Genomic DNA, 22,497 nt, shown 5'->3' on the forward strand with positions numbered 1-22,497 from the left:
AACAGATAAAGTAGTAAGCTTCTGTGTGCCCAGGCTTCATTCACAGTTACTTTCCTAGCCTCCTGTTTTGGTCTCTGTTTGTTTTTTGAGGGGTTTTTTTGCTTTTGTTTTTGTTTTTAAGATTTTATTTATTCGTCAGAGACACAGAGGCAGAGACAGAAGCAGGGTTCCTGCAGGGAGCGGATGTGGGACTTGATCCCAGGACCTCGAAATCATGCCCTGAGCTGAAGGCAGACGCTCAACTGCTGAGCCACCCAGGCGTCTGTGGTCTCTATGTAATCTCCATATCTCTTTGATTACTAAAAAGGCAGAGCTTTGCTTTCATTTTATATTTCACCAGTGACATCTCAGTAATTGAGAGTTATTACAAAATTTGTTTAAAATTTACATAGAATAGGGCATCCCTGGTGGCTCAGCGGTATAGTGCCGCCTTCAGCCCATGGTGTGATCCTGGAGACCCGGGGTCGAGTCCCATGTCGGGCTCCCTGCGTGGAGCCTGCTTCTCCCTCTGCCTGTGTCTCTGCCTCTCTCTCTCTCTCTCTCTCTCTCTCTCTCTCTCTCTCTCTCTTTCTCTCTCTCTCTCTCTTAAATAAATATTTTTAAAAAAATTTAGGTAGAATAATGATGATCCTCCTTTGTGTTTGTTTTTAAAGGTTTCACTGCTTCTAAGACTTACGGTGTCTCAAAGACATTTGGAAAACCTGGAGGTACCAGCCTAGCGAGTAGTTCTGGAGGAACACAGGTCAAAGTGGTGCCCATTGCCAGCCTTACTCCTTACCAATCCAAGTGAGTTATGCCATAGAGTAAGCTCAGGATATATCTACAATATGATGTTAGAGGTTATTATGGGCTCTTGAGGTATTTATGTGTGAACTTCAGGGTTACCATATATAAAATAAGTTTCATCTTTTTTTTTCCTTGAAAGGAGAAAGAGGGTACAAATTGTGGTGACCTTTGGCTCTCTTACCATGAAAGAATGGCAAGAAAAACAATCTACGATAGCCTATAGAGTTTCATTTGTTTTGAAAGAATTTTAATTGAAAAATACTTAATGTTTAAAGAATCCATTTATTGTCTTATGAGAAAAAATAAATATTTGTTTTATTTCAGAAGGCATTTCACCTTCTATGATATATAAGTGACTTTTAGTCTAAAAATTGTTACTGTGATTTAGTTGAGTAAGAGAATCTGTACTGTTTGTATAGCCACATTAATATACCCTGAACAGATACTAGTTATATATATAATTCTTTTCCATTAAAAGTTAATTTTAGCAGTTGAAAATCACTTCTCTTTTCAGAATTCTTTTAGATATGTTATCTAATCTTCAATTCTTTGCAGTGCAGGGAAAATGAGTAAGGTAACCAATGTGCCCAACACTTGGGTTCAGTATAGACACCAGGACTGGATATTGGGTCTTGTACCTCCTTTTTTTAGTGGCCTCTGTCTAAGGTCATACTGCTTTAGTGTGTTTTCTTTTGGTGGCTTACCAACACTGTCCCATATTTATATTCAGTGTGGGCTAGAATGGACAGAAGTTTGACACCAGTTTGATCAGTTCCCGTAATTGAAAATAGTGGCAAAATATAATTGCTGTTATTACTGCATTTTCTAGCTTAGAACCTTTCATTAAGGGGATACTGTTGCCTTCGTGTTGCTTTTTGGAGAAGGGAGAGCGTTTATAAATTTGCTAATTTGACAGGAGAATGAGTTAGTGTTAAATCATCTGATATGTTTTATTACTTGCTTATTCTATAAACTGTCAAACCTGTGTGTCATCTTGGGGTTTTAATCAGTTGGATTAAAATACAGCTTACGTTGAAAAATGGAATATGCATAAGGTAAGAAAGGCTATAGGAAGATAATAGGGAACCTTTTAGATCTTTCCCAGTTAAGACCTGAGTACTAATATAATCTATTTGGTTTTTAGGTGGACTATCTGTGCTCGAGTTACCAACAAAAGTCAGATCCGTACCTGGAGCAATTCCCGAGGGGAAGGGAAGCTTTTCTCCATAGAACTAGTTGATGAAAGTGTGAGTAGTTGTCAAGTGGGAAAATACGAGTAGTCTGAGAAAGAGAGCTCATCTCTGTATAAGCCTGTGTGATGAAAAACAGCAGTAGGCCAAAAATAAACATGATTATTATTGTTGTTTTTCCTCCTCTGTAGGCTTTTAATGCTGTCTGGGGGCAAAGGGTTAAAGGTCTTTTTTTTTCTTCTTCAGAAGGGGAGGTATAAGGGGAGGGGCAGAGGGAAAGGGAGAGAGAGAGAGTTTTTTTGGGTGTTTTTTTTTTTTTTTAGAGAGAGAGAGAGAACCTTAAGCAGACTCCACTCCCAGCTTGGAGCCTGACACCAGGCTCAATCTCACATCCCTGAGATCCTGACCTGAGCTGAAGCCAAGAGTTGGATCTTAACCAACTGAGCCTGCCAGGTGCCCCAGAGGGTTAAAGCTCTTAAATAAAATCCTTTTAGTTTATTATATGTTATGTTTTTCTGTTTTTTAATTTATTTTTTCTTTTTAAGTAGGCTCCATGCCAAAATGGGGCTTGGGCTCATGATGATCACCAGTCACATATTCAGGGCACCTGGCTGGCTGGCTCAGTCCATAGAGAATGCAATTTTTTTTTAATTGTTTATTTATTTGAGAGAAAGAGGGTGTGAGCCAGGGAGTGGGAGGGCAGAAAGGGAGGGAAAGAATCTCAAGCAGGCTCCCCACTGACTGTCTCACAACCCTGAGATCATGACCTGAGCCAAAACCAAGAGTCCAACACTCAACTGATTGAGCTACCAGGGCACCTCTAGAGCATGCAACTCTTAAATAAAATCTTTAACAACAACAACAACAACAAAAGGTCACATACTGTACCAATGGAGCCAGCCAGGTGCCTTTAAAATCCTTGATGTTAGTGATTTTAGTAATCTCTACACCCCACATGGAGCTTGAATTCATGACCCCAAGATCAAGGGTCACACAGTCTAAGCATTTATAGCAGTAGAAATTAGTTTTTAATTGTTTGAGCAGCCTCATGAGTAAGAGAAAGCAAAGATACTCTGTCTGACCTGTTTGCAGGCTAAATTGAAGGCCTGAGAAGTGATGTCTGCTTATAAGCAAAGTGTTTCTTTGGGCCACAGCAGAAGGCATGCACCAGCCACCTTGAAAAGTGAATGGTTTTGTGGGAGGTGGATTCTGCATGTGCAGACTCTGTGCTTCAACTTAAAACCAAACCATAAAAAAAAAAAAAAAAACATGATGAAGAAACAAAAAAATCCAAGTTGTAGAATCTCAGCAGTCTTGTTAGCTGTTTCTCTGTTAGTTCTGTTTATAATTCTTAATATGTACTTGACATATTATTTTTAAGCTGCTGCATATTTCCTAGTGGTTCAAACTTCTGAGAAGGTAGAAAACATAGGTAGTTTGTTTTTGTTGTTTGTTTTGGGAAGATGGCCCAATACCCCAAATATACTGACTGTATGGTGGCAGAATCAATATCAGAACCTAATTTTTTTACCAGATTATTGGTCTAATCTATCAGTTGGCTAAAATTTCAGCCCTTTGTTAAAAGTTTCTTATCCATCTATAGTTGTTTTTGTTTTAAGTCATCTCTACACCCAACATGGGGCTTGAATTTAGAACCCTAAGATTAGGGATCCCTGGGTGGCGCAGCGGTTTGGCGCCTGCCTTTGGCGCAGGGCGCGATTCTGGAGACCCCGGATCGAATCCCACGTCTGGCTCCCGGTGCATAGAGCCTGCTTCTCCCTCTGCCTCTGTCTCTGCCTCTCTCTCTCTCTCTGTGTGTGACTATCATAAAATAAATAAAAATTAAAAAAAAAAAAAGAACCCTAAGATTAAGAGTCACACGCTCTGCTGACTGAGCCAGCCAACCAGCTGCCCCCATCTATAGTATTTTGACTGATGGAAAAGTAAAATTGAAAATCAAATCACAAACAACTCGAAAACATGACGTATTCTAGTATTTTGTCAGTGATTCCCAAATATGACGTAATTGCCTGGTGTGAACATAAGGGCAGCTGGTGAATCATTGGGCTCATCACGCTTCCTTGTCGTCTGCATTTATGTCACTCAGTGTTCAACATTTGTTTTTATTTTGGTTGTCAAAATATTAAAATCACTAGGTTTCTTATGTTTTTTTGTTTTGCTTTTTTTAAGGTCTCTAACTTGAGGTTAATAAAGTACCATACTGGGATCAGCTAGTTAAGCCTAGGTTGTTCCATTGTGCTTAACTTAATAACTTGAATATATGACTTCTAAAACGTGTGTTTCTGGAGTGTCTGTGGCCCTCTCACACATGCCTTTTGTGCTTGTGTTATTGCCTTAAAGATGTCATTTTGACACGAAAGTGTCCTCTAATTTTAGGGGTAAAACTCAATGAATGCAGTTCTAAACCTGTTCTTGCATGCTTCTACAGGGTGAAATCAGAGCTACTGCTTTCAATGAGCAAGTGGACAAGTTCTTTCCCCTCATTGACATGAACAAGGTAGGGTAGTGTTGTCTTGAAAACTGAAACAGGGGATCCCTGGGTGGCTCAGCAGTTTAGCACCTGCTTCAGCCTGGGGCATGATCCTAGAGTCCCTGGAGTCCCACATCGGGTTCCCTGCAGGGAGCCTCCTCCTCCCTCTGCCTATGTCTCTGCCTCTCTCCCTCCCTCTCCCTCCTCTCCCTCTCCCTCCCTCCCTCCCTCCCTCTCATTCTCTTTCTCTCTGTGTGTCTCTCATGAATAAATAATATCCTTAAAAAAAAAAAAAGGAAGAAAACCGAAACAGTTGAGTGGTATGGGGAGGATTTGAGGGGACTCTCATCCATTGAAGAACTGCGTAGTGGTAAGGAGTTTTGTTTTGTTTTTTTAAATCTGGTAGACTCCCCACATTCCATGGCTTCCCTCTTTTGCAGGTCTATTATATCTCTAAAGGCATCCTGAAGATTGCTAACAAACAATTCACAGCTGTTAAAAATGACTATGAGATGACCTTCAATAATGAGACTTCTGTCATGCCCTGTGAAGATGGTCATCATTTACCTACAGTTCAGTTTGACTTCACAGGGATTGGTGACCTAGAAAGCAAGACTAAGGACTCACTTATAGGTAAGTCTGCGTGTGAGAGCAAAAAGTTGTGATTATTAGTTTTGTTTGCAACATATAAGAGAAGTGTAAGACTTAAGTGCTTGCCATTCAACCTTTGATCATGCTGTAATGGCTGCCTTGACCATTTTTGCTAACACATTGTGCCTGTACTTTAGACATAATTGGGATCTGCAAGAGCTATGAAGAAGCCACCAAAATCACAGTGAAGTCTAACAACAGAGAAGTTTCTAAGAGAAATATCTATTTGATGGACATGTCAGGGAAAGTAGTGACCGCTACTCTGTGGGGGGAAGATGTAAGTATGTGCATTGAGCAGTTAGAGCATGTGCAGAAGGCAGAGACGTGAAGAGCCAGGCGGCTGTCTTGTCTTAGAGTTATGGGGCTTTGGCCGTGTAGGCCCTTCCTAAAGAAGGATTGAGCTGTCCGAGGAATGTCTGAAATCCTTTCTTTGATTTACTTTTGTGAAATATGCTGTGATTTAAGTTTTACACAGTGAAATGATCTTTCCTCTAACTCTAGATTAGTTTTGCTGTATCTTTGAGCAGATTCTTATGTGCGAGGTTATCTTGGTTAAATTCCATATACCATTTATTACATTTACTCTGTTATTGACTGTTTTCCTTGTTTTCTATAAAAACGTTCAGTGTGTTCTCCCTGCCAGCAACACCTGTTCACTGTATTTGTTGGGTGTTTTTGTTATTACTCAGGCTGATAGATTTGATGGTTCTAGACAACCCGTGATGGCTATCAAAGGAGCCAGAGTTTCTGATTTTGGTGGACGGAGCCTCTCTGTACTGTCTTCAAGCACGATCATTGTGAATCCTGACATCCCGGAGGCCTATAAACTTCGTGGATGGTAGGTTTTATGGGACTAAACAAAGGGGTTATTTGAGCCTGGCCTTGAGAAGAGCTGGCTCTTTTGGTTCTTACGATCAGTATGTGAGCTATCTGCAGAGCAGAGGGCTTTGTTACTGAATAGAGCAGTTCCTGTATTTCTAGAAGGCATTGTGCCTTCTGAGACGATGGTTTTAAAACCCTTAAACTGACAAACCTGCAATCCCATGACAAACCCAGAGATTCCAGAGGAGGCAGTCAGAATGGAAGGGCTGCCTGCTGACCTCCATCCTGCCAAAGTAAGGTGAGGGTGGATTATACCGGCCGTGTGCTGAAGGACTGTAAGCTAGATAGAGGCAACTTCCTTTCCTAGGTTTAGAGCTGTGGGCTTCCGTGGTATTGGAGAAGACTGTGTTCCTTGTTCTGTCCAGTTGTTGGTGCTGATCACATCTTCTAGTGTATGTTTACTGGACTCTGATAAAATGCAGTGGGAACAATGGGCTTTTGTTGGCATTACATGGTTATTCCCCAAGCACTCAGGGAATGAGGAGAGCCTATTAAAATCTCCTCACTATAGCTAGCTTTTTTGGGTGTTAAAACTCTGCCTTTAAGGAGCACTTCAACTGAAACATGATCTGTAAGAATTGATATGGTCAGAGAAAACACTTTCACCAGCTTGAGCTGTAATAATTTATGGGCAGCCCGGGTGGCTCAGTGGTTTAGTGCCGCCTTCAGCCGAGGGCGTGCCTGCAGACCCAGGATCAAGTCCCACATCAGGCTCCCTGCATGGAGCCTGCTTCTCCCTCTGCCTGTGTCTCTGCCCCCCCCCCCCCCGCCCCATCTCTCTCTCTCTCTCTCTCTCTCTCTCTCTCTCTCCGTCTCTCATGAATAAATAAATAAAATATTTAAAATAATAATAATAATTAATAATAATTTGTATAGCTTAGTCCCAGGGGAGCTATGTCAGTCTCCCCCTACTCCTAGGGTTTTAGCGATTAAAGAATTAGCTCCTGTGACATACTTCTCACTTTTATTCTGAGTGTAATGTGAACCACTAGCAGTAGTGTTTGAATAGTTGCATGAAACATCTACTGGTAGAGTGTTCATGTCATTTTAAGCCAGCCTCCTGAGTAGCCACTCAAATCTATGTATAACTCTCCTGGTAGCTGGCATTGCATTAGAAGGTAGGGCCTGTTCATAGTCTGTCAAGAAATAAGCACTGCTTTGGTTTGTCCTTATTACCTGATTTTCTTTTGGGCCCTAGAGCTTGACCCCAGGTTAATTGCATGCTCACATTAAAGTCTTCATATTTTACTTGTCAGTTACAGTGATTCTGGTCAACATAAGAAGACATAACTGTCTCCAGAATAAAATAACTTGGCATTGATCAAAGAGAAGTTCAGTGCACACACCTCACACAGGCAAGGATTGGAGATACTAGATCTTGGTTATAACAATGTGGAATTTTTTTATTATAAGAAGGGCTGCCTCGGGGATCCCTGGGTGGCGCAGCGGTTTGGCGCCTGCCTTTGGCCCAGGGCGCGATCCTGGAGACCCGGAATCGAATCCCACGTCGGGCTCCCGGTGCTTGGAGCCTGCTTCTCCCTCTGCCTATGTCTCTCTCTCTCTCTCTCTCTCTCTCTCTCTCTCTCTCTCTCTGTGTGTGTGTGTGACTATCATAAATAAATAAAAATTTAAAAAAAAAAAAGGGCTGCCTCTATCCTTGCTCTGTTGATTCCTGATGAGCTATCTTTGGTGGCATATATCTCCTTGGAGTTACACTGGTATAGCTAGTAGTGGTGAAACAGATTTATGGACCTTGCTGTTCTTCTGTGACAGATTTAGCCGCTTACCTGACAGAATGTGAAGGCAATTGTCTACAGCTTAGGGCAACATCCATTCTGTTTAGATGGTCTCTTTTGAAGAAGCCTGTTCTTGTGTGTGGTTAGCTTTTAGTTTTCCTCCTTTTAGATATACTGACATGTTTTTAATCTCAGACTGACTCTTCCATGCCACAAGTATGTTTCTGAGCCACTTTCTTCATATCAGCTGATACGTGATCAAGAAATATAATCAGTCTTAATAATGCAGCACAGATTTTTTTTTCATTTAATTTATTCATGAGAGACACAGAGAGAGGCAGAGACATAGACAGAGGGAGAAGCAGGCTGACAGCCTGACGTGGGACTTGATCCCAGGATCATGACCTGAGCCAAAGGCAGATGCTCAACCACTGAGCCACCTAGGTGCCCGATTAATGTTAATTTTAATATTGGCATAGGTAAAATCTCACAAGATGAATCTATGATAGATAATATCTACTTAGGGTTATATAATCCTTTAAACTCTATATCAGGGTTATAAGATTTTTTTTCTTAAAGATTTTATTTATTTTTTCATGAGAGACACAGAGAGAAAGGCAGAGACGCAGACAGAGGGAGAAGCAGGTTCTGTGCAGGGAACCCGACATGGGACTCGATCCAGGATCTCCAGGATCATGGCCTGGGCCGAAGGTGGCACTAAACCGCTGAGCCACCCAAGCTGCCCAGATTTTTTATATATATTTTTTTTTATTTGAGATAAAGCACAGGCAGGGGGAGGGGCGGAGAGAAAAGGACAAGCAGACTCCCCACTGAGCATGGAGCCTGGAGCCGCACTCAATTCCAGGACCCTAAAATTATGACCTGAGCTGAAGTCAGATGCTTAATTGACTAAGCCACCCAGGGGCCCCAGGCTTATAAGATCTTTTACCATGGGAACATTTTTTTGCCACCTCATTATAAGTGGACTGTTATTCTCTATGCTGTTATATGTCAGTAATGATAAAAATGCAGCTACTGACTGGGAACAGGCATCACTAGCCTAAAGAATTATATACCAGTTGCTAATTTAAGAAAAGGTTCTGTTGTGTTTTGGCACTTTCTTCACCACTGGGGGGCATCAAAGCAGTTGAGATGAAAAGAGGTCTTTCACTTCCTGCAGTTGTCTTAAGATACTAGAAGGAAGATACTAATTCCAGCCCATGTGACCATGACCTATGAAAGTTGGACCAGGGGCACCTGGGTGGCTCAGTGGTTGAGCGTCTGCCTTTGGCCCAGGGCGTGATCCTGGAGTCCTGGGATCGAGTCCCACATCAGGCTCCCTGCATGGAGCCTGCTTCTCCCTCTGCCTATGTCTCTGCCTCTTTGTCTGTGTCTCTCATGAATAAATAAATAAAATCTTTAAAAAAAAAAAAAAAAGAAAGTTGGACCAAGTAGGGGATTGGGGGTGTGTGGGTAGCCTGTATCTGGCATCTAAAAACAAGCAGCATATTCAATAAATATATAAAGTGCCTATCATTCTTTATTTTTCAGGTTTGACTCGGAAGGACAAGCCTTAGATGGTGTTTCCATCTCTGATCTAAAGAGTGGAGGGACAGGAGGAGGCAACACCAACTGGAAAACTTTGTATGAGGTTAAATCAGAGAATCTAGGCCATGGTGACAAGGTATCCCAAGTTCCTAATTTTCTTCACAAAAGCATGTAAAGTGTGCTGGAGGATGAGTTTTCAAGCCTGATTTCTGGGACCAACTATCTGACATTCATCCAGAGCTATGATTCTTAACCAGAGCTCTGACCAGAGCATGGTGTGATGGTTGAGAATCACTGGCAGATTGAGGGAGCCATGCCAACATTATAATAGGACTATGTTGTATCTCTCAGATATCTTCAGGCAGATAAATGTTAAGAACTCTGACTCAGAGAGTTGGGGGGTTTTTTGTGGGGTTTTTTTTGTTTTGTTTGTTTGTTTGTTTTTATTTATTTATTCATGAGAGAGACAGAGAGAGACAGAGACATAGGCAGAGAGAGAAGCAGGCTCCATGCAGGAAGCCCAATGTGGGATTCCATCCTGGGACTCCAGGATCACGCCCTGGGCTGAAGGCAGGCGCTCAACCACTGAGCCACCCAGGCGTCCCACAGAGAGTTGTTTAATTCTTAGAGGGATCTTAATGAAGTGGTAATAACTTCAGGTCCATATTTATTTTTGCTGATTGTTCCTGCAAATTAAAATGCCCACATACCTAGAAGATGCCTTTTGAGGTTAAAGCCAAAACTGAGCACAGAACCATTAGGCTCTGTCAGACATCAAGCAGTCCATGTGGGCCTTCACTGGCTGCACAGTACCAGCCTTATCTCATGGGCCAAGCATTTGCCACTATTCTCTGACAGGAATTGTCTCTCATACTTGATTTTAGTTACATCTTCCTTTCAATGTTTGTATGTAATGATGCTCTTCCCATCTTGATCTAAACCTGTATTCTGGGGGATCCCTGGGTGGCGCAGCGGTTTAGCGCCTGCCTTTGGCCCAGGGCGCCATCCTGGAGACCCAGGATCGAATCCCACGTCGGGCTCCCGGTGCATGGAGCCTGCTTCTCCATCTGCCTGTGTCTCTGCCTCTCTCTCTGTGTGTCTCTCTGTGACTATCGTAAATAAATAAAAATTTAAAAAAATAAAATAAAAATAAACTTGTATTCTGTCAGCAGTTCAGTATTTAAGTCATTTATTTCTCCTTTATGTTCCCCAAAACATAATTCCTACTTTTATTATTTTCATGTCATATACTATAGTTTTTATTCTTTACTTTCTCATTTTGCCGTACTCCCTTATCCGTCATTGTCATCAAAGGCACTTTATAGTGCTGTCATTATAGCATCTTGAAAATTAAACATGAGACAGATCTATGTTGTTCTGTCATAGGAACAGCTGCTCTTGAGGTTCTCTTGTCACTGGTTTCCCTCTTAGATCTAAAATACGTAGTAAGTAATCAGGCCTGGAGGCACCTGTCTGGCTCAGTTGGAAGAGCATGTCACTCTTGATCTTGGGGTAGTGAGTTCAAGCCTTTCATTGGGTGTAGTGATTACTTAAATAAATAAACTTTAAAAAAAGAAGAAGAAGAAATCAGGCCTCGAGGGCATCTCTGTACCCAGACTTTAAAGTCATAATACTGAATCTGGATCTTATCTGGAAATACAGAAAAACTCAATAGGCATCTCCTAGGAGATTTTCTTTCTCTTTCTTTTTTTTTTTTTTAAAGTAATCTCTGCACCCACTGTGGGGCTCAAACTCACAATCCTGAGATCAAGAGTTATCAAAAGTTGCATGTTCTACTGCCTGAGCTGGCCAGGCACCCCGAGACATACTTTCTCTAGAGCTTTCTAGATTGAGGACTCACCCAGTCTCTTTAAACATTCACATTATTGTCTTGCCCCCCCCCCCTTTTTTTTTTTGGTCTGAGACATTGGGAAGCCCCAGAGATTTCTGACCTGGCTCTGAATTCGGAGTACCCCCCAGAGAGAACTGCTCACCACCCCCCACCCCCCGCAGAATTATTCACTCCATATCCTTTCTGTGGGAGTCAAAAAAGAAAAACAAGTAGGGACCACATAAAGCCACAAATGCACATGACTCCGTCCTTGCTGCATTTCTTTCTCAGTGCTCTCGCCACTTTGATGGCTTAGACCGAGGCTTGTCACAGCAGCTGCATGTGGTTGTTTGCACGTTGTGTAACGATGCTCCTACATCACAGCAGCAGAGTTGAGTAGCTGCCACAGAGACCATGACTGGATGGCTCACAAAGCCTAAAATATTTCCCATCTGGCTTTCTACAAAGTTTGCTGCCATGGCCTAGACAGAGATGAGGGTGAATCTGGGCCCCAGAAATCACTCCTGTTGTTTTTAATGTGGGAGGATGTTGGACACAGCTACACCAGGTTTGCCTGCATTACCCTGTATTTCCTCCATTGATTACCTTTGGGGTAATCAGAGGAATGGGAGGAACAAATCTTTGTCTTTGAAGTCTTTGTTTTTCATATAGTCTTTCTCTGATTTTAGTGAATTAATTTGGCCTAATTTAGAATTTGCTTTTATTGCGTGATCCCTGGGTGGCTCAGCAGTTTAGCACCTGCCTTTGGCCCGGGGCATGATCCTGGAGTCCTGCATTGGGCTCCCTGTGTGGAGCTTGCTTCTCCCTTTGCCTGTGTCTCTGCCTCTCTCTGTGTCTCTCATGAATAAATAAAATCTTAAAAAAAAAATTTTTTTTGCTTTTATTATGAAGGGATAATATGCTTTAGAACTTAGTTTCTTATCTTCATAGGTTTTGCAGTCAGCACAAGTGATTTCAAAAACTATAGCATAAATGATACCCTCTAATGACACTGTGATCTTAAGGATTTGTAGATTAAATAGTGCTTACATTTTAAGGGCAAGCTTTGGGTTGCTTCTAAGTCCTCTCTCAAATGTAGGCTTTGGTTTCCAGGTCTCATGTCACTCTTTTCTTCCAAAGGCTGACTATTTTAGCTCCGTGGCGACAGTAGTGTATCTTCGCAAAGAGAACTGTATGTATCAGGCCTGCCCAACTCAGGACTGCAATAAGAAAGTGATCGATCAACAGAATGGATTATACCGCTGTGAGAAGTGTGACAGTGAATTTCCTAGCTTCAAGTACCGCATGATCCTGTCAGTAAGTAGAATGGGTAGATGAGAATCACTGTGTTGTTTCTTGAGTCCCTACCAAGTGCCAGGCTTTGTAGAGACAACAGCAAAAACAAGATCGCTTGTGGTAGGAAGTCACCAGATGAGTAAGTGCTAAAGAGCTTCTTTTTGTTCTTATCAGTATAGCAAGTAAGGGGCCTTTCACTCAACTGAAGAGCAGTCTGTTCTGCTAAAAGTTCTTTTTCCTACAAGAAAGTTGCATTTAGACACCGAGCTGATTTTAGCTGCTGTGCTTGTAGTATAGTTACAGCATTTGGTGACACTCTCCTGCTCACTGTTATGAAGATAAATTCATTTGAAATGGCATTTCTGCAGAGCAATAATTATACAGCCAATGCCTATATTTAGTTATTTTTCTTGTAGATAATCTGTTCCTCTTAGCCTTGGTAGAACTGACTTCTCAGGAATGTAGCTGCATGCTAATGTGGGAGTGTGGCTTTTTTGCATTGTGAGAATTGTTTCTGTTTTAAAAAACCTTTAAAGTGAGGGGTATACTTTTTAAAAAATCATAATACATGATAATAAAGGTATAAGAAAATAGGCATTCTTACATTTTTCTAGAAGGTGATTTAGCAATAATATATCAGTATCCTTAAAAATGTTTATATTTTCTGGCATATTAAACATTTGGAGGGAATTTCTTTTAAGGAATCATCAGAGATGTTACAACTGTATGAAGTTATTTGTTACTGTTATTTTTTAAACTTTGATACAACTTAAACTTCCTTAATGAAAAAAAAAACAAAACTTCCTTAATGTTCTACTAGTTGATTCCTTTACTATAAAACCTTAGTGTGGGATACCATGAAGGCATCAGAATTTACCAGTTATTTGACAGTTTTCTATAGTTAGTTAAAATATATGAAAATGATCTAAATAAATGTTCAGATTTATTCACTGAAATAGCAAATTTTAAATGGTATGTTTGATGCAGTTTTAAAGTATGTACACACACAAAAAAACAGACTGAGAGGACAAATCCCAGACTGCTGCTAGAGGGTATTTCTTGTTGATTTCTAGTTTCTCCTGCATTTTCCTTTTTTTTTTCCCCCTTGCACTGAATACTCTTATAATAGGAAATTTTTTTTAGTAGTCTTTTTAGGTAAAAAATAAAGGATTTTACTTGTCCTTTAAAGTGATAGTTCAACAGGAAAGTTCTACATTTAAGCTTTATATTTTTACAGAAAATAAACATAAACAACTTCATTGAACTAGGATGGAGAAAATTGTTTTATATGGTTTATCAGCCTTTCTATGAAACTCGTAAATAGTAATCCCAGCATACTTGGTTTCACAAGATCCTGACCCATTTGTCCCCATTGTTCCCCTCCTCAGCCCTATAGGGTTGTACTCTTTGCCTCTAGGATGACAGTGTGGAGTAAACAAACTGTAGGTGTGAGCTCTGGGGGGTGATATATTCTCTCATATATGGGAATGTCTTTAATTTTCTTGTCCCCCATTTTTTCCATCATAATCTTTGATACTAAAACTCCATGTGTATACCAAGCAAATATGTAGATCATCAAATGATAAATTAAAAAAAAAACCTTTGCTTTATTTGTACTAAGACTTTTACTTTAGCAACTGGATTCTGTGTGATCCACTTTCTTCCCTGACTCTCCCCCATTTAGTTTTACAGTGGTCCAGTTGGAGACAGTTGAGCACTCATTTCTGTTGCTGGGAAAGTTGCTGGAACTAGTCTTATGGGACACTAGGATGTGTAGTTAAAAATGCAGAGAACCTGCCCTCACACTTTGGAGGCTTATTCAAACCTTTTGTCCAAAGGGCCTCATGGCTGGAGGCAAGCCAAGTCTGAAGGAGTTTAGTTGGATTGTTATCTCAACTGAGATCTGAAATCACATATTCACAGCATATCATGCCTTTGCAGTACATTTTAAACTTATTTCTGTGATCCTTTCCACATTGTTTGGGAATAATATGGCATACAGAGTGGTAATGGTTTTTCCCTGGGGATTATTTTAGTGAATGGAAAAGTTAATCTTCCAGTCTTCTGAGTATGTCTTCCTTTATTATTTCTTGGCTAAATTAATATATAATGTGTTCTTTAGGTAAATATTGCTGATTTTCAAGAGAATCAGTGGGTCACTTGTTTCCAGGAGTCTGCAGAGGCCATCATTGGACAAAGTACTGCTTATCTTGGGGAATTAAAAGAGAAGGTTGGCCTCATCTTTTATTATTACAGTCATCTTTTATTTATAACAGTTGCCAATAACGCCCTTTTTGGCTCTTTAATTTTTTAAAATTTCTTTTGGGTGTTGTGTATACTTTCTCGGTCTGATGGTTATTTGAAAGTTCATCTGATTCTGTCGAATTTTGCCCACTTTGGGTGTGCTAACAATGAGTAATCAAGTAATGTATAGAAAAGTGCTTTAGGTGCACCTGGCTGACTCACTTGGTAGAGCATGCAACTCTTAATCTTAGGGTTGTGAGTTTAGGCCCCATGTTGGGGCGTGGAGCCTGCTTTAAAAAAAAAAAAAGTGCTTTAAAAATAGCACTTTGCAAGTATAAACCACTCATTTCTCCTGTACGGTTAGTACACTAAAGTTGATGTGCCTACAATCACTTGAGATCTGGAAGGTATCTTCTGAAGTAGAGATGTGCCCCTTTAACATAATAAACACCTTCCTGTAAAGTTGGGTCAAATCCTGTGGGTTTTTTTTTTTTTTTTTAAGATTTTATTTACTTATTCATAGAGACACACAGAGAGAGAGAGGCAGAGACACAGGCAGAGGGAGAAGCAGGCTCCATGCAGGGAGCCCGATGTGGGACTCCAGGATCACGCCCCAGGCTGCAGGCGGCACTAAACTGCGTCACTGGGGCTGCCCAAATCCTGGTTTAAATTCACATACAGGTACTTGCTACTCCGGTTCTTCAGATGCAGAGATTTCTCTCTTAAGAAATAACTTTTTTTTTTTTTTAAGATTTTATTTATTTATTCATGAGAGACAGAGAGAGAGAGAGAGAGGCAGAGACCTAGGCAGAGGGAAAAGCAGGCTCCATGCAGGGAGCCCGATGTGAGACTCCATCCCGGTGCTCCAGGATCACGCCCTGAGCCGAAGGCAGACACTCAACCACTAAGCCACCCAGGTGTCCCACAAAGTAACTTTCATAAGATAACTTTATCCATTTCATTTTTATGAATTTGTATTTTCACATATGTAGGGAATAAATTACTAATTATGTAATTTTATTATATTGTATTGTAAATGTAGGAAGGATACTCAGATAAAAAGTTTAAAGATGGGGGCGCCTGGGTGGCTCATTTGGTTAAGCGTCTGCCTTTGGCTGAGGTCATGCATGATCTCAGGTTTCTGGGGGGCTCCCTGCTCATTGGGGATCCTGCTTTTCCCTCTCTGCCCCTCCCTGTGCTTGTGCCCATGCTTGAGCTCTCTCACTGTCTCTCAAATAAGTAAAATTGTTTAAGAAAAATGTATAAAGGGGGATCCCTGGGTGGCGCAGCGGTTTAGTGCCTGCCTTTGGCCCAGGGAGCGATCCTGGAGACCTGGGATCGAATCCCATGTCGGGCTCCCGGTGCATGGAGCCTGCTTCTCCCTCTGCCTGTGTCTCTGCCTCTCTCTTTCTCTGTGTGTGTGACTATCATAAATAAATAAAAATTAAAAAAAAAAAAGAATAGTACCTACTAAAAAAAAAAAAAGAAGAAGAAGAAGAAAAAAAAAGAAAAATGTATAAAGGGCAGCCCGGGTGGCTCAGCGGTTTAGTGCCACCTTCAGCCCAGGGCCGGATCCTGGAGACCCAGGATCGAGTCCCACGTCAGGCTCCCTGCATGGAGCCTGCTTCTCCCTCTGCCTGTGTCTCTGCCTCTCTTTCCCTCTCTGTGTGTCTATCATGAATAAATAAATAAAATCTTTAAAAAAAAGTCAATCAATATAACACACCACATCAATAAATTAAAGAAGGAAAAAACATTTAAAAAAAAAAGAAAAATGTATAAAGATGGTCAATGAAAGCTGTGTTTTCTGGGCCACACAAATTAGCATCTACCCTATAGATCTTTCCCCTACTTCCTCCACATTGGTTAGAAAACAAAAACCACTAAGGAAAAAACACACACACACCACTAAGAAACAAACATTTGTCGTTTATTTGGTGTGTTGTCTTCAGTTTGTCCATTTGGCTTCCCTCACCCTGAAACACACACACACACACACACACACACACACACCTTTTTAAAATTGCAAGATCTCTAAAAATAATGCCTACAAGCCCTTTTATAGAAATAACTGGAATTGACTTTAAAGTATGATGGTTATCTTTTATCTGTTTTGCCTGGTTCTTTATTTTCATATCAGATTTTAAGGCTCGAGGCAGCTTTTCAGGGTTTTTTACGACCTTACTACATTTGACTATTTTTACTGCTGGTGAATGAGGACATAAGAAACTCTTCCCTCAGGAACCATGGTATTCTTGGAGTATGTGCTTCATGCTTTCTTTAATCTTGAAGAATAATGGCAACTGGTATAATTTTCTTAAGATTTAACACATTGTTTTATTTACACATCTGAAAGCCCAGAGGACTTTGTGGGTGTATCTGAAGTAACTTTTACATAAAAGTTCTGTGTAACAAAGCCATTTTCATGTTCCATGTGGCTTGAAAAGACAATACTTGGCTGACATGAACTATTAATTTTATATAAAGTTATTGCAAATTTATTTTATGCATATTTATATAAAATACTGTCTCTGGGGCCCCTGGGTGACTCAGTCAGCTAAGCATCTGCCTTGGCTCAGGTCATGATCCCAGTGTCCTGGGATCGAGACCCGCATCAGGCTCCCTGCTCAGTGGGGAGTCTGCTTCTCCCTCTCTCTCCCCACCCTACCCCCTACTCATGCTCTATCTAAAATAAATAATACATTTTTAAAAAAAAATGCTGTCTATTTACAAGATTTTTTTTTTCCTTATAAAAGAGCTTAATTAGTTTGACACTTGGCTGGCTCATTTGGTGGAATATGTGACTCTTGATTTTGGGGTCATGAATTCAAGCCCTACACTGGGTGTAGAGATTACTTTTAAAAAAAAAAAAAAGGTAAAAAAGGGAGACCTCTGGGTGGCTCAGTGGTTGAGCATCTGCCTTAGGCTCAAGTTGTGATCCCAGGGTCCTGGGATCAAGTCCTGCATCAGGCTCCCCATAGGGAGCCTGCTTCTCCCTCTGCCTGTCTCTGCCTGTCTCTCTCTGTGTGTCTCTCTTGCATAAATAAATAAAATCTTAAAAAAGCCACCCAGGGATCCCAAGATTTTATTTTTAAGCAAATCTCTATATCAGGCGTGGAGCTCAAACTCACCACCCTGAGATCAAGAGTCACATGCTCCCCCTACTGAGTCAGCCAGGTACCCCTCTCTCAGTTCTTAATTTATGATGAAGATGCTGAGCCTCAGATCTATTCCTTTTTTTTTTTCTTTTAATAAATTTTTATTTATTCATGATAGTCACACACACAGAGAGAGAGAGAGAGGCAGAGACACAGGCAGAGGGAGAAGCAGGCTCCATGCACCAGGAGCCCGACGTGGGATTCGATCCCGGGTCTTCAGGATCTCGCCCTGGGCCAAAGGCAGGTGCCAAACCGCTGCGCCACCCAGGGATCCCTCAGATCTATTCCATCACAGAATTTTAAAGTTTAGGAATGTGTTTTGTAAGAGTGGTTTAAGTTATTATTATGGTGAAATATACATAACATAAAATTTACTATTTTAACTATTTCGAAGTTTAAATTCAGTATACTCATTAAGTACTAAATCTCAGGCAGCCCAGCCCAGGTGGCTCAGAGGTTTAGCGCCACCCTCAGGCCGGGTGTGATCCTGGAGACCTGGGATTGAGTCCCATGTTGGGCTCCCTACATGGAGCCTGCTTCTCCCTCTGCCTGTGTCTCTGCCTCTCTCTCTCTCTGTGACTATCATAAATAAATAAAAATTTAAAAAAAATTTATAAAAAAAAGAAAAAAGTGTTGCATGATGTGACTGAGCCAGCCAGGTGCCCCTTCAAAAGTCTTAATGGAGGGGGGCACCTTGGTAGCTTAGTGGTTGAGCATCTGCCTTTGGCTCAGGTTATGATCCCAGAGTCCGCTGAAGTCCGGGGATCAAATCCTGCATCAGGCTCCCCACAGGGAGCCTCTTCTCCTCTGCCTATGTTTCTGCCTCTCTCTCAGGATAAATAAATAAAAATCTTTTTAAAAAAGAATCTTAGTGGATATTTTCAAATGGTCTGGTAGCTTCCATGCCTAAAGTTCTACATTTGTTTTTGCAGAACGAGCAAGCATTTGAAGAAGTTTTCCAAAATGCCAACTTCCGATCTTTCACATTCAGGATCAGGGTGAAACTAGAGACCTACAACGTAAGTGGGATCTGCTGGGGTGCAGAAGGGTTAGCAGTGGGAAGCTACTATTTGTCACCCACAGCAACAGTACAGTGTTAGCTGTCACTTAATTGCTTACGGTGTGCTTACCGCCCTGCATTTATTACTCATTGAATCTTCCCAGCACTGAGGAAACGAACCTAGAGAGGTCAAGTATTTTGTCTAGTGTCAAGCATCTAGAGGGAAATGCTGCATGGTTCTTCGGTTACAACCTGGGGGTTTTGTTGGTGTAGTGACAAAGAATGGTCAGATGTTTGGTGGACTCACTTCTGTGAGGTTTAGGCCCTAGGGTTCATATACAAAACAAAGACCGAACAAAGTTAAAATAACCTTAAAATTTCTTCAAGTTGCCTATAGTATCATATAATTGTATAGTCCTACAGTAACTGCATTTATTGAGCACTTACTGTCTGCCAGTTACTATTCTATGCCCTTTACATCTACTATCTCACTTGATCCTGGCAGTAACCCATATGGAGGAATGACTGTTAGCCCCATTTTACCACTGAAAAAATGGAGGCATGCAGAGAATAAGTACTTTGCATATGCCAGCAAATGGCAGAACTAAGATTCCAGCCCCCAGCTTCAGGGATTTGCTCTTTTCCATTCTTAGAAATGGCACTTTGTCGTAATTACTGAGCACATATACATGACAGTGCGTGAACCCCTGAATTAGACTGTGCACTTTTTCTGGGCATCACCTCATCCTGCCTCTAAAGGCACTGTTCAGTCCTGATGAACGAGCAAAGAGGGAGAGTTCTGGAAACCTCTCTGCTTGTTTTAGGGTCTCCTCATTCTGTTTTATCATTACACTTTAACCTTAGTTCCTGCCAGGTTTGTTTGTTTCTGTAGACCTTGAATGAGGTAGTGTCAAGTCAAGTGTCTGTGCTAGAGTGTCAGGTTGAGGTGGGAGCAGGGGACAGCTCGAAAGGTCATGCAGTCCTCTCATGATGTGGACAGGGAAGGTGAGGTGCAGAGGTGGTTTCCCACAGAGCTGGGATGGCACCCAGACCAAGTCTTCCTCCTCTACCACAGGTGCTTTTGTTTTCAGAATTAGCTGTGTGGCTTTTAAGCAAGTCACTTATCTTCTCTGGGCTCCTATTTCCCCCCTCTGCAAAGAAAATAAGCCTGCTAAGGCCCATCCCATTTGGATTTGAGGTTTCTGAGACTTGGGAGCATGAGGGAAGGACCAAAAGGGGACTGTGCTGAATGAAGAGAGGCTTCTGTCCTCTCTCCCAGCTCCAGAAGTTCTGAACTTGGCTCTCGCTCATGATTTTTTTCTGTATTGGAATTACTAAACACTAAATCCAGCATGTCTTTGTGTTTTCTCTCGCTGAGATCATTGAAACCTCTAAAGCAAAGGGGGTTAGCACCACTGCTCCATGCCACAGGCTTTCCTCCATTCACAAACTGCTTTTCTCTTCTCAAAGGATGAGTCTCGAATTAAGGCCACTGTGATGGACGTGAAGCCTGTGGACTACAGAGAATATGGTAGAAGGCTGATCATGAACATCAGGAGAAACGCACTAATGTGAGAAGAGCAGAGCTGATGGGGCAGAAGTTTGAAAAAACAGAGCTGAAATGAAACCGATTCTTTCCCACTCCTGTGGGACATTTCCACGTTAGCTACACGGTGGAGCAGAGGGCCTCTCCACAGGGGACAAAGCGCTTTCCTCCCATCAGTGCAGCTTGGAGCCCACTGGTACCTGTTGACACAGGCAAAGAGAAATGTGCTCAGGCGACTGTGGGGTAAACTGTCAGACCTGGCAGGTCAGCTGGCGGATAGTGTAGTGCCAGTCTCTCCCTCTGTCTTCAGGCTTTTGTCAGTTTTACTAAGATTTCATTATCTTCAATCAGAAATTATGTCACAAGTAATTGACCCTAACTTTGCAGACAGTGAAATAAATTATGTAACTAGCTTCTCCAGTGATGACACCCTTGAGACCTGGGTTCCTTCTCAGGAGGGAGAGCCCAAAACTGGTCGTGCAGAACCTGTACTTCAGTAAGTGTGTCTTTCTAGAATTCAAAGTCTCACTCTTTCTAGAGGTGCCACATAGTTGTAAATGCTTGGATGGCAATAGGGTAGAATTATTAATCAAAAACTTATATTTTATATCTGAAGAATACCCCTCCTTCAGGGTTTAATAGACTAAGTCAGATGGGTCTGATATTAATCAAAATTGTCTCGTCTGAGGAAGGCTGATAAGCATTGACTTGCTGTCCCACAGGGACATCCGGGCAACTACAAAGCATTGTTTTAGTTTTCATTTCAATTAATGTTGCATTTTGGCTGGTGAATGCACACTTTTTTCTACCTGTACATATTTCTTGCATTTATATGTTTCATTTCTTGATTGAAGCTATGTTAAATAGAAGGGATTTTGAAGGAAGGAGCCCTTTGTTTCCTCTGCTTTGTTTAAATAAACAGAATGTTCTCTGTGTGTGAATCCTACTTTCTACTTTCTTTGAATGCAAAGGGTTCTTGTAACTGGGAAGCAATTAATTAGCCTTCATAATAAATGTTCACTTGGGGGAGATGTTAACTCATTACAGACTCAAAGATTAGTCCAAGTCATAGAGATCAGTCATCCTAATGTTTGCAACCCTCAAATGCATCTTTAAAAGAACAAAAACACTAAAAACAAAAAGCCATTGTGACCAAGAATGCTGATGATTTGGCACTTTGGGATTTTATTGATGTTTACACAGCAGTCTAACACCAACCAGGCTTTGAAATGTGTACAGACAGTGAGCTAGTAAGAAAACAGTAATTATGCTACTAGGCTTTTAAGTCAGCAAGAGCATGCTTGCCCTGTGTGTTCCTAATCATATTAATTATCTTTCTGGTTGCTGCTACCCACCACTTGGCATTTGCTGCACATCTCTCCCCAAGCATCCAGGCAATGTTGCAGGCAGCCTGCAGTGGGAGGACCTGGTTTTTAATCCATGCAAGTATGGCATATGGTGGCCGTTGGTGGAACCGTGGCACTATGGTATCCTGTCCCTCTCGTCCTGACCTTTCCTCTTTCCGGGAGGAAGCAGCCAGCTTTAGGCAGGATGACTCCTGTTCGTCACAACAGAGCCAGTCTTTCTCAGGCCTGCTGATGGTTTGGACACATTCTAGGCTCTGAAGATGGTCATCAGGCTGCACTAGCTGCTTTGGCTAAGGCCTCAACCATTTTTATGGAAGCTCTTTCTTGTCTGACCTTGCTTATCAAGCACTGACTAGGAAATTACAGTCCTCAGCACAATTCTGGATTGACAAATTGAGGGTTAGAAGCGGTAATCTTTCAGCCCAGTACCCAGTCTCACACCCACTACTCTCTGCATCACCTCCGTTCACGTCTCTGCCCTGTGAAGAGCACAGATCACAGTGTCGCCCTGACACACCTCGACACAGCTGTACCGTCCGGTGGTCACCAGTTTTCAGTGACCACGTGATGAAACCAGCAAACCTACAGGGGTGTTGGGGGGAGGGCTGCTCCCCAGAGGGAGGATATTTAGCAGATTTCTCTACCAAAAATCAGATCACCAGTAGAGGAACCTCAGAAATTGGCTCTATTGTTAGGCTTTTAAGAGACTGAGATCCCTAAGGATTGCCAAAATAGATTCAGGCCCCCAGTTCTTGGAATTCTCTTGGATCT

At 41.6% G+C, this 22,497-nt stretch overlaps 1 protein-coding gene across 1 annotated transcript in view; it reads left to right on the plus strand.

The window, feature by feature from the left end:
• The window catches only part of RPA1 (replication protein A1), a 76,837-nt gene extending 55,537 nt beyond the window's left edge, over window positions 1-21,300 (plus strand). The window contains exons 7-17 of the mRNA XM_055336377.1: window positions 654-786; window positions 1,931-2,033; window positions 4,426-4,494; window positions 4,908-5,100; window positions 5,256-5,395; window positions 5,808-5,956; window positions 9,288-9,420; window positions 12,256-12,432; window positions 14,534-14,641; window positions 18,746-18,832; window positions 20,284-21,300. Of these exons, the coding sequence (XP_055192352.1) occupies window positions 654-786; window positions 1,931-2,033; window positions 4,426-4,494; window positions 4,908-5,100; window positions 5,256-5,395; window positions 5,808-5,956; window positions 9,288-9,420; window positions 12,256-12,432; window positions 14,534-14,641; window positions 18,746-18,832; window positions 20,284-20,388 (1,397 nt within the window). The 3' untranslated portion in view covers window positions 20,389-21,300. The remainder of the gene's footprint in view (window positions 1-653; window positions 787-1,930; window positions 2,034-4,425; window positions 4,495-4,907; window positions 5,101-5,255; window positions 5,396-5,807; window positions 5,957-9,287; window positions 9,421-12,255; window positions 12,433-14,533; window positions 14,642-18,745; window positions 18,833-20,283) is intronic.
• The last annotated feature ends 1,197 nt before the right edge of the window (window positions 21,301-22,497 follow it).

This window comes from Nyctereutes procyonoides, unplaced genomic scaffold (genome assembly GCF_905146905.1).
Source record: "Nyctereutes procyonoides isolate TBG_1078 unplaced genomic scaffold, NYPRO_anot_genome, whole genome shotgun sequence".
Classification (NCBI taxonomy): Eukaryota; Metazoa; Chordata; class Mammalia; order Carnivora; family Canidae; genus Nyctereutes; species Nyctereutes procyonoides.